The sequence below is a fragment of the Sprattus sprattus genome, assembly GCF_963457725.1.
Source record: "Sprattus sprattus genome assembly, chromosome: 10".
NCBI lineage: Eukaryota > Metazoa > Chordata > Actinopteri > Clupeiformes > Clupeidae > Sprattus > Sprattus sprattus.
This window is the reverse complement of record NC_137908.1, coordinates 10,250,884-10,265,344: the sequence shown is the minus strand read 5'-3', so window position 1 is coordinate 10,265,344 and position 14,461 is coordinate 10,250,884. Positions and strand designations below refer to the sequence as shown.

The 14,461-nt window shown below is 41.9% G+C and overlaps 1 protein-coding gene across 2 annotated transcripts; it reads left to right on the top strand.

The window, feature by feature from the left end:
• Nucleotides 1–2,133: 2,133 nt before the first annotated feature.
• mych (myelocytomatosis oncogene homolog) lies at nucleotides 2,134–5,656 on the top strand. Of its 2 annotated transcripts, XM_080845801.1 has the most exons (3): nucleotides 2,134–2,337; nucleotides 3,551–4,093; nucleotides 4,433–5,656. In XM_080845801.1, the coding sequence occupies exons 2-3, from the start codon at nucleotides 3,562–3,564 to the stop codon at nucleotides 4,978–4,980; spliced, it is 1,080 nt and encodes a 359-aa protein (XP_080701927.1). In that variant the 5' UTR covers nucleotides 2,134–2,337; nucleotides 3,551–3,561; the 3' UTR covers nucleotides 4,981–5,656. The 2 variants fall into 2 exon arrangements, with proteins under 2 accessions (XP_080701927.1, XP_080701926.1); XM_080845800.1 differs by lacking the exon at nucleotides 2,134–2,337 and having other exon boundaries at nucleotides 3,478–4,093.
• Nucleotides 5,657–14,461: the final 8,805 nt, after the last annotated feature.

Sequence of the window (14,461 nt, the reverse complement as noted above, 5' to 3'; positions counted from 1 at the left end):
ACATGGGGACCCTGGATTACAAAATCTCCCCACCACGGAAGTTGGTGGAAGGAAGCAGTTAGCCCCCACCTTACGGAAACTGACTTTGCTGGTTCATTCAGTCTTTGAGACTGGACTAGGGTCTAAGACAGACACAAGACCGACATAAATATAGGACCTGGGGAAGCTCTTTTTGAGGACCTAATACCTGACATAAAACCTACAGATAAAAATCCATGGAAACATCCGCTGCGTCTTAATGACAATCTCTTGTTTGTAGATTACATTGTATGGCTGTGTCTTGTCGAGTTGCAGGCCTGATATACCCTTCCCTATACACACAGCCCGTCAATCACCATACCTTTCACCAATGCTTCCGCACTGATGCTGCAGGTTAAGATAGTAGGCTATGAATGTGTTTGGTATGTGTTGAGAAATTGGTTTATGTTTGAGTGGCTCATGAAGCCAGAAATGTCTGAGAGATTTATTCTGACAGATTTGAACAGTCATTAAGCTGTTGGCATTCTCTGTTGCACTACTTGGATGAACCAGTTGAACTTTTTCTCTGTGACTGTCATTTTTTCCAAAGACGTTTTGTTGTGTTGCAGCATGTGGGAGCTATTCTTAAGATATCTGTGAGCAATAGGAACCACTGGGATAAGACATTAAGTATATTCCTTCTGGAAACTGGTCTCTGAAGTGTTCCACATGGCATGACAACCACACGGTGCCTTCACCACATTAGAGACACAGAAATGTGCAGCCATTTAAATTCCCCTCCAAACCCTTTACGCTGGATGGCTTTAAAAGGACTATCTTATCCAAAATAACAAATCTGACAAGCAACCACCATATAACAGGCGTACAGCTCAAAAAAGCTAAAAACAAACAATCAGTAAAAATAAAAATCAGTACATTCAGTAGCATACAGATCACCCACATCTCTCACAGTACAAGCAGAGTGTATGGCTACATGTATGCATAATACAAAATATGATTAACTGTCCATGTGGGCTTACCATTTCAAAAGCTACACAGTAGCCTACGTTGTGCATGTGTGGTGTGGATTGTGCCATCACTGCACTTCAGCGTCTACATTTGTGGATCAAAGCCCTGGTCTACTACCCCTCTGCAGTGCCCCCTAGATGGCACATTGACCCACTGAAAATACTGTTTCAAATGATTGCACTACGCAACAACGAGCTTTGAAAAGTGTGATTTTCCAAACATACCTAAAATATTTAACATTTAAAATACTTAAGGATACTGATCCCTGTCCTGTAAATATGAAGCAAATCTACCCCAAATTTACTGGTGTAAACAACATGACTAGGTACTGTTCTTTCAATCCGAGTTGTGCAACTTAAATTTCCACCATATAGTATACTCAAGTCAAGTATTTACTGTGTAGTAAGACATGGACATGCACAGTACAATAGGCATGGGTTGAATATACTAAATTGGGGGCGTTGCGATGTTCACGTGAACCGGAGCTGACTGAAACACCCCCTACTTGTGATTGGGGGATGCCCATGCACGTGTACTGCCGGATGCGCATACTAGCACCGTGGCACTCCTCTTATGTAACGTTGCATGAGCTCCAAGGCTACCTGCTACCAACCGAGTATAATCTCTATAAAATTCACCGTTTATACAATTAAACTGAATTTACCTATGCAATGCACAAGCTGAATGTGTTTTTCACACCATGTCGTAAAACTGTGTCACATCTTAATTGGGGAAGCAGAAATCGACCGTATTAGGCTACGGTGTCAAGACACACTAGATTGTAGCGTACAACGTGACCTGCAGTCATTCACATACTGGCTCCAGTTCTGCTGCATTGCTTAGCTGCAAGGCAGGCGCACCCGATGACTTTTGTTAAGTTACCCACGTGTGCAGCAAACCCGCCTTTCATTTCTTGGAAATGCAGTTTGTCCAAGTGTCCATCCGCAGAGGAACTATATCAGCATTTGCACGGGTTTATATAGAGATTTCGGCGACTTCTATTTTGCGTGCAGGATTTTCCACGCTGTTTGTGAACCTTCTTTAATTAGGCGTGGTAGTTTTCTGGTTTACTAAACCAATTCCTAAGATACATTTTGGCGCGATTTTGCGGTGTGGGTGTGACTTCGCAATGTGGCCGTATATAGTTCAATGGCCCCCCTTTTGCCACACCTACTGTCGTGCCGTATTGCATATGGTAGTTTGCCATGCGTCGTAGAATATCAACGATACCAGTCATTTTTCTTCTCTTTTTTGGCTGTAGAAGTGCATTTATTTGTTAACGTTTGATTATTAGTATCGTAGCAAACTAAATAGTATCGACTTCACCTTTTTGCTGTTGTGTCTGATCTGGTAAGATTTTTAAATGGCTTTCTAGGCTACGTTTTCTGCTTGTGCATGAATGCATGGTCGGCATAATGAGCCGGTTGTTCATTTTACTTGGTGGCTGCCACACTATTTAAAGGGAGCCTACTATTGGTACTTTCGGTATATTAGCTATTAATACATGTTTTACTTGAAGTTATGTGATGCATATGAAATGATAAACTAATGTTAAACTACGCACTTTCACCTCGATATCTGTTAACGCCTCTCTTTTATCTCGGGTGTCTCACTAGCCAAGTTACCTAGCAGAACGTTAGCTTATTGTAGCAGATCAACCATGAGCTTAAATAACATAAGTAGCCTAATGTTATGTTGGTTTTTACCAATATTTAGGAGCTTGCACAATGACAAGTTCATTGTTATCTATAACTCAACGACAATTGGAGGATTGATCATTTTATTTCTTACGCGTATAGTGATATGACGTTATAAATCCCTGATAATGGCTTGTCGAAATGACATGGTTGAAAGTAAAATGGTTAAAACCGTTCGATTAAGTCGGGCGTTGTACGTAGCTCTCAAGGCTAACTTACTTCACGGGTGGTCGACGTTCATGCATGGCGACAGCATGTTCGCAATCCAAGTCGTTCAAGCGTGCTTGAATTCACCCTGTTGCATCGATTCGGAGAAAAGTCCCTTAAACGTTAGCATTTGTCTCAGCGAATCAACGGGTGGATTGTTTAACTGAAACTAACGCATGCATTGACCGAACATCTTGTATACAGCTTTTGGAAGTTTTTTTTTTATAAATCATTTAAATGTTAATTCAGTGATTTTATAATGTTTGAATAGAAGTTTTTTTTGTCGAACTTGGAGTGTATGTGGTTGGTCTTATATGTAAACAAAAATAAATAAACAGGTAAATGGAAGAAATACCGGTAATTCGGGGGACAGATGCAAATGTACCCCCCCCTCCCCAGAATTCCAGCTGTTAATATGATGTCATTAACATTAGAAGAAAGACCGGCTTCAGAGCCAGCCCACCCATATTGGGCGGGGCTTGGGTTGTAAACACGAATAAAAAGGTGTGCTTGCCGGCAAGAGTGTAGTATGGTGTAGTTTGCGGATCTTGTAGGCATAATACTTTAACACGTGTGTAAGCCGGTTTACAACTCCTGTGTTGGCAAAACAGGTTTTTTTTATTTAATGTTAAACGGTTTTCCCTGTCTGCTTCCCCTAGATTCTGCCAAAATGTTGCAGAGTATCTCCCCATCTCACGATTGGTTCTTCGAATCGGAACCGTTGCTCTTTGATGAGGAGTTCTGCCAGAGTTTCATGCAGTCCATACCCACGCCGCCACAGTCGCCGCCACTCAAGACGGATATAAGTAGATCTTTGTCAAAGGTGGATCAGCTGGAGCTCGTATCGGAACTTTTGCTTGAAGATCAGGACTTTCTCAAGTTGAATTGGAACTGTGATTTTATGCACGAGAGTACTATTAACAAAGATCATCAGACAGATGTGACGGATGACTGTTTGTGGCATATTGGAGAGAAATCGCTGGACAAATTATCTGTGCTCTCAACCAGCCCGCTACTCTCAGACATTGATACCTCAATTTTCGAAGAGATTGCCGGTTCTACGCTTGTATGCCACGACGCGGCGCTGGAGAATAAGTCTTCGGAAGAAGATGACTTTCTATTAGACAGCCAGGAACAGAACGAGTCGTCTTCGGATTATGGCTCTCTTTCTGCCGGAGGTGAATCATCAACAAGCGATTCCGGTAAGTGCTGTTTATTTTTATTTTTTTAATCGAGTATATTGCGTTAGGATATTTAAATGAAGCAAAATAAATATAAATTAGGAAATGTAATGTACTGATTAGGTCCATTTGGACGTGTATAACAATCACCCTTTCACTAAATGTTAGTAGCATTCTGCTTTTTGATGAAGGTTGTAGGTTTGTCGACATTGTTGTAAAGACTGGGCATGGGAGTAGGTCGTAGGGGAAATTAATTATTCACTCTTCAACTTTAAATGCAATACATCAGTGCATAACTGCTTTAAATGAGTTAGGGGGTTGAATACTGATCTAATTGGTTCCCCCTTCCTCTCTCTGCAGAGGAGGAGATTGATGTGGTGACTGTGAGGAGGTCCAGCACACGCTCTCAGCACCGTGAGCAGCAGGAGGAGAGCCGGCGAGAGCAGCTGCGAGCCCTGAAGCGCTGCTACTTGGAGATCCAGCAGCAGCACAACTACGCCGCCCCTCGCCCCACCTCCCCCATCCGGACTGAGCAACAACACTTGTCTGTCCATAAGCGTGTCCGAGCGTCGGACTCCTCCCAACGCCTTAGCCTCTCGGGCCGTGCGCGGGGAATTGCCTCTAGGCACAGCTCTGACCTGGAGGACGAGGACGAGAGACGGCGGACGCACAACGTGATGGAGAGGCAGCGGCGGAATGAGTTAAAGAACTGCTTCCTACGTCTGCGAGACCACGTGCCCGAACTGTCCAATAACGACAAGGCGTCTAAAGTGGTCATCTTGAAACGAGCCAGAGACGGTATCAGGAGCCTGGAAGTGGAGAATCAGAAGCTGACCTCCAAGAAGGACAAACTGAGAGACAGACATGAATGGCTCAAAACCAGGCTGGAGCAGTTAAGGAGGATCTGATGCTTGCTGTTGTCACTTCTGTTGGACATGTCATGGACCAGTTTGAAAAAGTTTTGTCTGATGCCACGCACAAGCAAAGTATCAATGCAACTGTTCAATAACTAAATATGACTAAGAGACATTGAATTTGTTCAGTGTATACAGTGTAGGTTCATGTTGGGCACAGGAAATGTTCTCATGTATTTTGCCTTTGCCGAATTGTTTCTCTGTAAGTCTTGTTTTTTATATAAATACTGCATACTGTGTTAAACTAATCAATTGCCAGTTTAACAGTGATTCTTTCAAGTGCTTGAAGAATGGTGACCAGAGTCTTTCATATTCCCCTAATCATTGTTAACTTTTTAAGATTTTTATTTCCTTTGGGCTGGCTCCAATGCTTCTATGATCATGATTAAGGGGGTTAATGTAATCACCAATTCAGTACCTTGATAGATATGACCTGGTATACGTTATAACTGATATTGATTAGCGACTACAGTATGGAAAGTCTTCATTTGACGATGGTTTATCTACCTCCACTAGGAAAGGCCTGGGATGCCATTGTGGCAACTGTAAATAATTTAGTGTTTTGTAAATTGTAAATTATTTAGTTCATTTTTTTTTGTTCATTTAAAGTAAGAGTTCTGTTTTTTTTTTACAGCACTTTGTTTTATAGAAAAATAAAGAATGGACAAGAGCTTCTGTTGTCTGGGCCTAATGATTTGTGCCGATATCATCTGACCGCTCACACCACACTATCCACAGCCCTGAACCCATGCACAAAAGTAAACCTGAGATTCTTTTGTTTACCTCTTTTTTTTTTTTTGGACCAGATAAAGAGGCACTCCCATTCCTTTAAAGGTAAATGACGGATGAAAAGGAGAGGGAGGGCTGCTCTTCAGCCTCCCAGGGCAACAGTAGGCAGCTCGTTGTTTTAAGCTCTAAACACGCTTAATGGCCTAAGGCAGTTTACAGTCGAGAGGCTTGTGCGGTGGTATGCAGGTCAAGGTGAGTGGGTGGATGACTTTGGCATGTTCATGCTTTAGAAAGCTGAACTTGGAGAGGCCATAAACCACAGTGAGATAGGAGATGTGAGGGTTCTAGTGTCTGATAAGAGTGGTGTTTTGAGTTATGCTAATTGCCAATCAGCCATGCAGATAAGTACCATAGTGTGTGTGAACACCAATTCATGTACTTATAGCTTAGCTTATCCATTTTTGAGCATTAGTGACAAGCAGACTGAAGGCTTAAACAAGACAAAGCAGCAGGCTGGGCAATACGTAGTAGTAGTAGTAGTAGCCAAAAATGAATAAAGAGGCCATGTTATTGACAATCACATAATGCATAAACATTGGTGAGCTCAGCCAGCATGTAACCATAACCTAGAACTGAGTGTTGGTTTAAGTGTCTAGCCAAGTGTTTTGGCAGGGAAACTGACTGTTTTCTTGCCTCTTTTCAGCAAGCTCATCTGTTATAAATTCTGAACATCACAACATCCGGTAAACGCCCCCCAACACACAAGACAACAGAGCTCTATGACAACAGACCTCTATGATCTGACACTGGAGAGGATAGGCACTTTTACACAGTGCCTTAGTTGGCAACTGGAGTTACTTAAGTGCATGAGACTGCCTTCTAAACTGCACGACCAGTTACTGATTCAAAGATGGCTGTTATGAGGCACACTTTCTGTATCATTTTGAAGTCCACTAGGAGTTTTACTTAATGAGAAAAATAGTATCTGGCCCAACCTACTTATGCCACTGAAGCAGCTAAGGAGGAAGGTAATTTCAAACTGTCTCTAATCAGTAGATCAGACAACATTGCCAAACAAAGTATTGTAATGCATCTTTAACAGGATGGGGATTTGCAACAGGTATGTCCGAAAATGTCTGAACCGGTTAAAAATACTGCCCTTTTCATCCTTTGTATTCAGATCCACATTTGGTTGTGGATGCTGTCAAGTGGACTGGAATGAGGAATCTCCTCAGGGTCTGCATTGTTAGAGGGGCATTCCTTGTTCAAAGTGTGCTCCTTAGAATACAGGATATTGTGTAGCGTATTGGGGCCTCAAGACAGGTCACCTTTTGATATGCTAATGCCCCTTTGGTTCCATGGCTGGCTCCAGTGAGACTTCAAACTGAGGTGTTGAAAGACGAGTGCTAAAGCACATAGCATTTAGCAAGAGCAAGAGTACAAGACATTCATTCATTCATTCATGCATATGCGGCACCATTACATAGCACTGAGATGATAACGCTGATAATAGTGCTGTGGCCACTCCTACAGAGCTATAGAGTTGTTGTGACTCTATGTTGACTATTGTCAGCACATTTCTCAATGAGCAGGATGGTTCACTGGATCTGCTTACTAATAGTCCTTGGCTTTCAAACCAACAACAAGCGTCAGATCAAAGTAAAGGAGATAGTACCCCCAGAATTCCTTACAGCCCGTCTATGTCTCTGCAACAACCCAATCAACAATCGATCAACGTGACCCACATCAAAAACATCCGCCTTCATAGATTTTTCTGTGTCAATCTGTTGCTGAATTAATTATGAGATGAATTATGAATTTCATTATATATGAGGTATTACATATTAAGTCATTATTATGAGAACTTAAGTCATAATTATGAAAAATTATTGAAATAGCAAGTCATAGTATATCATAATTATTAGATACAGTCATATTTATGACATACATTCTCATTACTTACTATGACATACTATGTGACCAAAAAAACAGCCTTCCATATTAATTTGATGTTTTGGGTATTGTAAAGAAATGCCATGTATGCTAGCCTACTAGATTAAATAGCCTATGCTGCTTATTCTGGATATATTGACTTGAAAAAGGAGTGATGCTTCTTAAGAGTTTGAATAAGATGTATTGTCCACACAGTCGCCAGAGGATAATGTAATGAAGTTCAGTGAACCAATGAGGTTCATTTGTACAACTGGTTGTCAGCAAAGCAGGTTGTGCCTATCCCTACCAAAATCAACCTGCGCCGACCCTCGTCTGACCAAGGCCCAGAGGTGGGTCATGAAGCCAAGTCAAACATGGAAAGGTTATCCCTTTTTAATACTTAGAATCATCATAGATATAACCCTGGTTGAACCTTGGTTTGAAAAGAGTAGAGCAAAAAGAGAGATGTGTAGAAACAAAGTGCAGGGCAAGAGCAAGAGAATAGTCAAATCTGTATTTATTATACTTAAGCAAAAGTCCTGTTAAACCTTATTACAAACAATCCGGTCCCATTTGTTTAATCTTGATTCAAAGAATGCTGGGGGGTTTTCATTCCGCATAGCTACTGGGGCAACACATCTCAGAATCCATGAGGTGGTAGCCTAGTGGGAATGCTGTAAGAGGCCTGTCATCATATTACATCATAACAGAGGGATGATGACTGTAAATGTTTGATTTTACGACTGTGTGCACCTGGAACGTTCACCACCTGGACTGTTTCAGTGTTTTGATGTTTTTCTCTTTTTAGTGAGAGGCAATGTCGTGTTTGGTATGTGCTTCTGTGAGGGACTGCCCTGTCTAAAGGCAGGCACCACGCCAAGTGTCAAATTATGTGAAGCTACAGGAACAGCATAATCACTGTTGCAGTGTAAAAGTGTTTTCAAAAGCCATTCTGACTACAGGCCCTGAATTACGAACATAGCTGACATGCTCTATATGTGTAGATGTTCTCTGACATACTAAGTGAATTGAACAATCTGTAGAAAGTCCACTTAGACCTCAATTATACTTGCCTGCGGACCCGCACATGGACAGTTATGGACACTACGGGCACAGAGGTGTTCTTGTTACACTTTTTCTGTCCGCTTTGAGTCAGGATCTGCACATTTTGTGGTCTTGTACAGTAGTGGCAGATGTCCACACAGAGCTGCATACCCTGTGATGACAAAATGTACATTACACGGACACGCAAAGTAATATCTAGCCGTTATATTTCATAATATCTATAATATCTATCTATAATATCTAGCACCAGGGAAGTGTCCCGAGACTCTCTCCTGTTCTTGGGAATCAGACTGTTGATAAAGCGGAAAGAACAGCTAATTAACACAGGTTGGTGTTAACAGGCTTAACAGGCTCCTGTTTGTCTATGCCGGAGTGTGACCCAGGAGTTTAGGAGGCGGCCATATGTTGATGGGGACTCCCTTAGAGATTCAGCGTTTTGCATTGGTAGCCCACTTCTCCACAGCCATTCAAACATGAAAGAGGTGTGGATGAATCTCAGACAGGCCCCGACAAACACTTCTCTGAATGCCTTCAAAGTCGCCTAGTCTAGTGTGCTAAACTCTCCAGAGTGTAAATCGGAGGAAATGACAGTGTGTGTGTGTCTATATGCTCTTTGGAGAATTCGGATGACACACTAAATCATGCTAAATCAGAGCAGGCTGAACTGTGGGATGGGTGGATGGATGGATGTGTATGGCTGAAATGCCTCTGTCTGCCTCCATCCTAGTCACAACAGAGATTAAATGTAGTGAGTAAAGGAATGCTAAAACTAATATGCCAGAGGTTACTAAGAAAAGACCACTGCAGAAATATCTGGATAATAACCATGGGTGTTAACCATTGTTAAGTGGCTACCTGCAAATTCCCCTTGACATTGTTAAAGCAAACAATGACTCCCTGAGCTACTGTAACCAATAACGTATAGCTATCATAGCAGTGTCTAAAACAGACATAAAGCTAGAATGCTTATCACATAATGATTCATCATTCAAGAGGCTCTGGTATGTAGGTCAATTTTGCTGTGACTACACTTAACACTAAATCCACATTGACCTGCCATTGGCCTTCCCTTAAAATTACCATGCTGATTTTTTCAAATAACTCAGCAATCAATATAGCTGATTTGGTTCAAAAGCAAGAGATCAATTTATCTTTGTCCGGTGATGATCCATCTTTGATTACGATTCATCAATCTAACATTCAACCCAGTCAGGACTATATGCAACAAGAATGCAGACACTCTATCTAACCAAAACACTAAAAATATGCCTCAACAAAGACGCAAAGGCAAGCCACGAGGTCGGTCAAGTCACACACTGCACCTAACCCTAGGAGAAGTTTGACAACAAATCATGGACTGTAAAAAAAGAAGCTAGCTATAACAACTTGTGATCTGTATCTTATCAATGCTGGGCAAGGTTCAGAAAGAGCTGAGCTTAAACAACTTTTATGCTGTATTTGGTTTCAAGCCATTGAAGTGCCCCCCACACACACACACACACACACAAACACACACACACACACACACACACACACACACACACACACACACACACATTTCACACTGGCAGGGAACTCCAACTGAGGACTTCGAAGTATTTGATGACCCCTGGGGTCAAAGAGCACTAGAGATTATATGAGAGGTAGGAGGGGGGTGGATTGTGGGTCATCTAAATCCCCTTCAGGTCAGAGGTCAGGGGTCAGGCTGTATCCACTTTCTCAAGAAAGTCCTTAGGAGGTTATTAAGGACTTCTTATTCAAGTGCTGACTGCACACGGAGTTCTTAAGTAGTGTCTTTCAGAGGTCTGAGCAAACACAAATCTGTGTACATGCATTCCAAGTCTTAAGAAGCATCACCCCCTTTTTCATTAAATACAAGATCTAATTGCAACAGACACAAATGCAATGATTGGTGTTATTTTACATTGTCTGCTAATTGTTTTTATATTGAAATGTTATATTAGTATAACATTTCTGTGCAGATAAACCACCTATGGGTAGAAGTAAATTGACAATGTAGTTCCACTGTTTTGAGAGTTGAACCTTTCTTTATCTCCATCAAGTCTAACCGTACAGAAAATGAATAACCTACAGTAATGGGAAGTGAGAGGTATAGGGATCTTTATAATAATGAAACACACACCCTCACACACAGAGACAAAGAGAGAGACAGAGAGAGAATCAGTGGATGTTGAATGTTCAGAAATGTAGTGGCGTTCCTCAAAGCATGTTTGTCAGGCAAGCAGTAGGCTCCATTCCTGCAGGAATTTAGAACGGCGACTTCCCTTAGCATGTGACTCAACACCTACGGAAATACTGTGTGTGTGTCCCCAGCATCTTTCTTTCCCAACAAAGATAGTAGCAGTGACCTTCAAAGTGTTCTTTCTCCTGATAACAAATTATTTCTTGTCCCAGCTCAAAAGCCATTGTGAAGTGTTACTTTGTATGAGGCACCTGGCCTAATAGATTTCTTTATTATCATAGCACAAAGCACAACGAAATTGTGAATAAACCCAGACCGTGCATTCACCTGCAGTGAAAAGTAAAAATAAGTACAAAAAAGTTCAAGCTAAACAAATTAAAAGTGCTAAATATTTTTTTTTATATTATACATAAAATAATAAATATTAACAGCTGGGATATTGCACACTTGCTCAATCACAGTGGTCCTATTTACAAGTACTGCAGTAAGAAACATATACATACAAAGGTGCAGTTGGAATGTGAACATGTGGGCAGTGTTGTATAAATTCTATAAAATGTTCTATAAATCTATAAATCAAATTGTATTGTACTACCGATAGTCAGACAGGTTCCAGTCAGTGGTAGTGTGGGGCAGTGTTCTCGTATGGCTCTGGGGTAGAAGCTGCTCTTCAGTCTGTTTGGTCATGATGTGATGGACCTGCATTATCTACCAGAGGGTAGTAGGTCAAACAGATGATGTCCATGGTGGGATGGGCGGTGAGGCAGTGAGAGCTGAATAGACTAAATGCTTTTGTATGGTGTTTATGGTCCTTGCTGTCTATTATCATTGTGGTCTTTTGTTTATGTGTTTTATGTCCTTGGCTACAAATTGTTGTGGCTCGGAGCCGAGTCTGTTCATTTAGCTTTCACTCATGCAGTGATTTCTGCCTCTAGAGGAATTTCCCCATCAAGGATCTCTTTAGAAAGTGGAGAGACGTGAGATAAAGGTTTCAAAGTAAGAAAGGGGGAAAGACAGACAGAGAGAGAGAAAGAGAGAGGCGTTGAGGTGTTTTGTATACAGCAGTTAAAAATACACCATTAAGAGTACATCACATGCTTCCTGTAATTCATAGGGGATTTTGCATCTGTCCAACTCGAAAGTGGCTTGTAGCTTTGTTTGAATTCCATTGTGAAGACAGTAAAAAAAAAGTGGTTGGTTGCGCGTTTACACAACTACAGACCTAATTTGAGAAATGGGCAGTTAACGTTAAAGTTTTCAAGATTATCATACTGTTGCATGAAAAGCACATTTTCACCACAATGACAGCTACAGAATGAATGGAGAGGATGGTGAAATATAACAGGGAAGTGAAAACAGTCAACGTGGGTTGTGGGGGCTTTCTATAGATGTGTGTGTATGTGTGTGTGTGTGTTCCACACAGAGTCACCTAGCTAATGGGCTATGACAGCATCAGGCCGCGCTCTGTCAGATTTACCTGCAGGGGGGATGGATTGCCACAGTGGGAAGATGTGGGGTGTAACTGCAGCCCCCCCCCTCCTCCTGGGTAATTGTCCTGACCCAAACCCCCCAAGACCCCCAAATCCATATCCTTTGCTGACAATAACACTTGGCTAAGGTGGGTCAAGGCAGACTGGCCTCTGTTTCGTCAGTTTATTTAAATGAATTCAGTAATTTCTTGTCACATGTTATCATCATCTGAAAGATGATTTGGCCATTCAGAATCAGGGCTGTATATCCCCTCACGGAAAGACTGGCCATGAATAACAGCATGCCCTGTTCCACATGGATGATTAAAGGAGCCCTGATTTTCTATAGGATCTCAGTCAGAAAACCTGGATCCTGTGATTGTCATAACATCTAACAAAGGCAGTACTCTGGACACTGTCTTTCTGCTGTTTTATATGCTGTCATACAGGATAAACCTACCGTCAAACATCAGATAAACATCAAATATAGCAATTGTATATTGCAATGAGTAAAGTGATGCCATGGCAATGAGTACAGTGATGCCATGGCAATGAGTACAGTGATGCCATTGTAATAAGTACAGTGATGCCATGGCAATGAGTACAGTGATGCCATGGCGATGAGTACAGTGATGCCATGGCAATGAGTAAAGTGATACCATGGCAATGAGTACAGTGATGCCATGGCAATGAGTACAGTGATGCCATTGCAATGAGTACAGTGATGCCATTGTAATAAGTACAGTGATGCCATGGCAACGAGTACAGTTATTCTCCTCATCCAGTTCCACATACATCACTACCAGACTCTATCCATTTATTTTTCTTACTGGGCCTCTAAAAAACTATATTGAGGAAATGGTCTAGAATGATATTGAATAAAGCATAAACAAACCTGTATACTTAATCTCATTTCACACCCTAACTGAGACTTAACACTGACTGTTGATGTATAATATCCTTCAGTAACTGTGATACTAACATTTGTTTTAACTTCATATCATTATGTGTATTTGTGAATTGTGTTTTCTCCCGTGTGTCATATTGTGCAGGGTTTCAACTTGATAGTATGAAGAACAAAGACAAACAGGAGACAAAGAGGAAGTGGGAGGGGAACAGTTGGAAATGGCCTTCCCTTGAGTGTCAGTGGGTTTGCCTGATGTCAGCTAAGGCACCTGTTAAATATTGGCCAGAGGGAGAAAGAGAACTTCCTAGAAACTCTCCCTTGTCCAGCCTACTTAAAATAATTGTTTATGTGTTTGGGGAGGGGTGAAATCCCCCAGCCAATCACATTGAGGGGCGGGGAAGCAGACACATGGAGCAAACAACATGCATGCTTGTCGTCAAGCCCATTCCACTCCCCTCTCTCTCTCTTTCTCTCCATCCCTCTCTCTCTTTCTCTCCCTCCCTCTCTCTCTCTCTCTCTCACCCAAACACACAGACACACACACACACACATAAATAACCCACAACTTCTGCAAAAACTAAAAAGGTGATTCCAGTGTACGTACTGACCTACTCCGGAAGCAGGTATCTGCAGCTCACCGGAATATTGATCATGCACGGTGCAGTTTATAATGCCTTTTCTGCACACGCAGCCACTCTTACGAGCACGTTTAACACACAGAGTCTGCCATAGAGCACACTGCTCCCATGACAACCAAAAGGAGCTGAGGAAACACTGATTTGCGATCAGTGAAATCTCTGACGCAGCATCCTCCAGTAACGTACGTTAACCACGTCCAATACATGCCCCTCTATGTCCCTCATTAGGAAAGGCCCTGGTTAAAGTCAAGCCTTCGGGCAGGGCTAAGTCAACACACTTAATTAATGAGGACTGTAGAATATTCCATCTCCCCTCTTGCTCTTTCTCCCTTCATCCCTCCTTCCATCTCTTTTTTCCTCTCTCTCCCTCCCTCTCGTTCTTTCTCTCTCTCTTTTTTCCTTCCCTGCTCTCTCTCTCTCTCTCTCTCTCTCTCTCTCTATGTGTTTGTGTTGAGTCCTTGTCTGTGTGTGTGTGGTCTGCAAGTTTCCTCTAACATCCTGAATATCTTTGGTTGCCTTCTCAGAAGAGCCT

Excerpts from the sequence above, each read along its gene's own strand:
- mych (XM_080845800.1), top strand. The coding sequence starts at position 3,517 with ATGTTAAACGGTTTTCCCTGTCTGCTTCCCCTAGATTCTGCCAAAATG. Across the intron at positions 4,094-4,432 it reads ATCATCAACAAGCGATTCCG|AGGAGGAGATTGATGTGGTG; the intron begins GTAAGTGCTGTT and ends CTCTCTCTGCAG.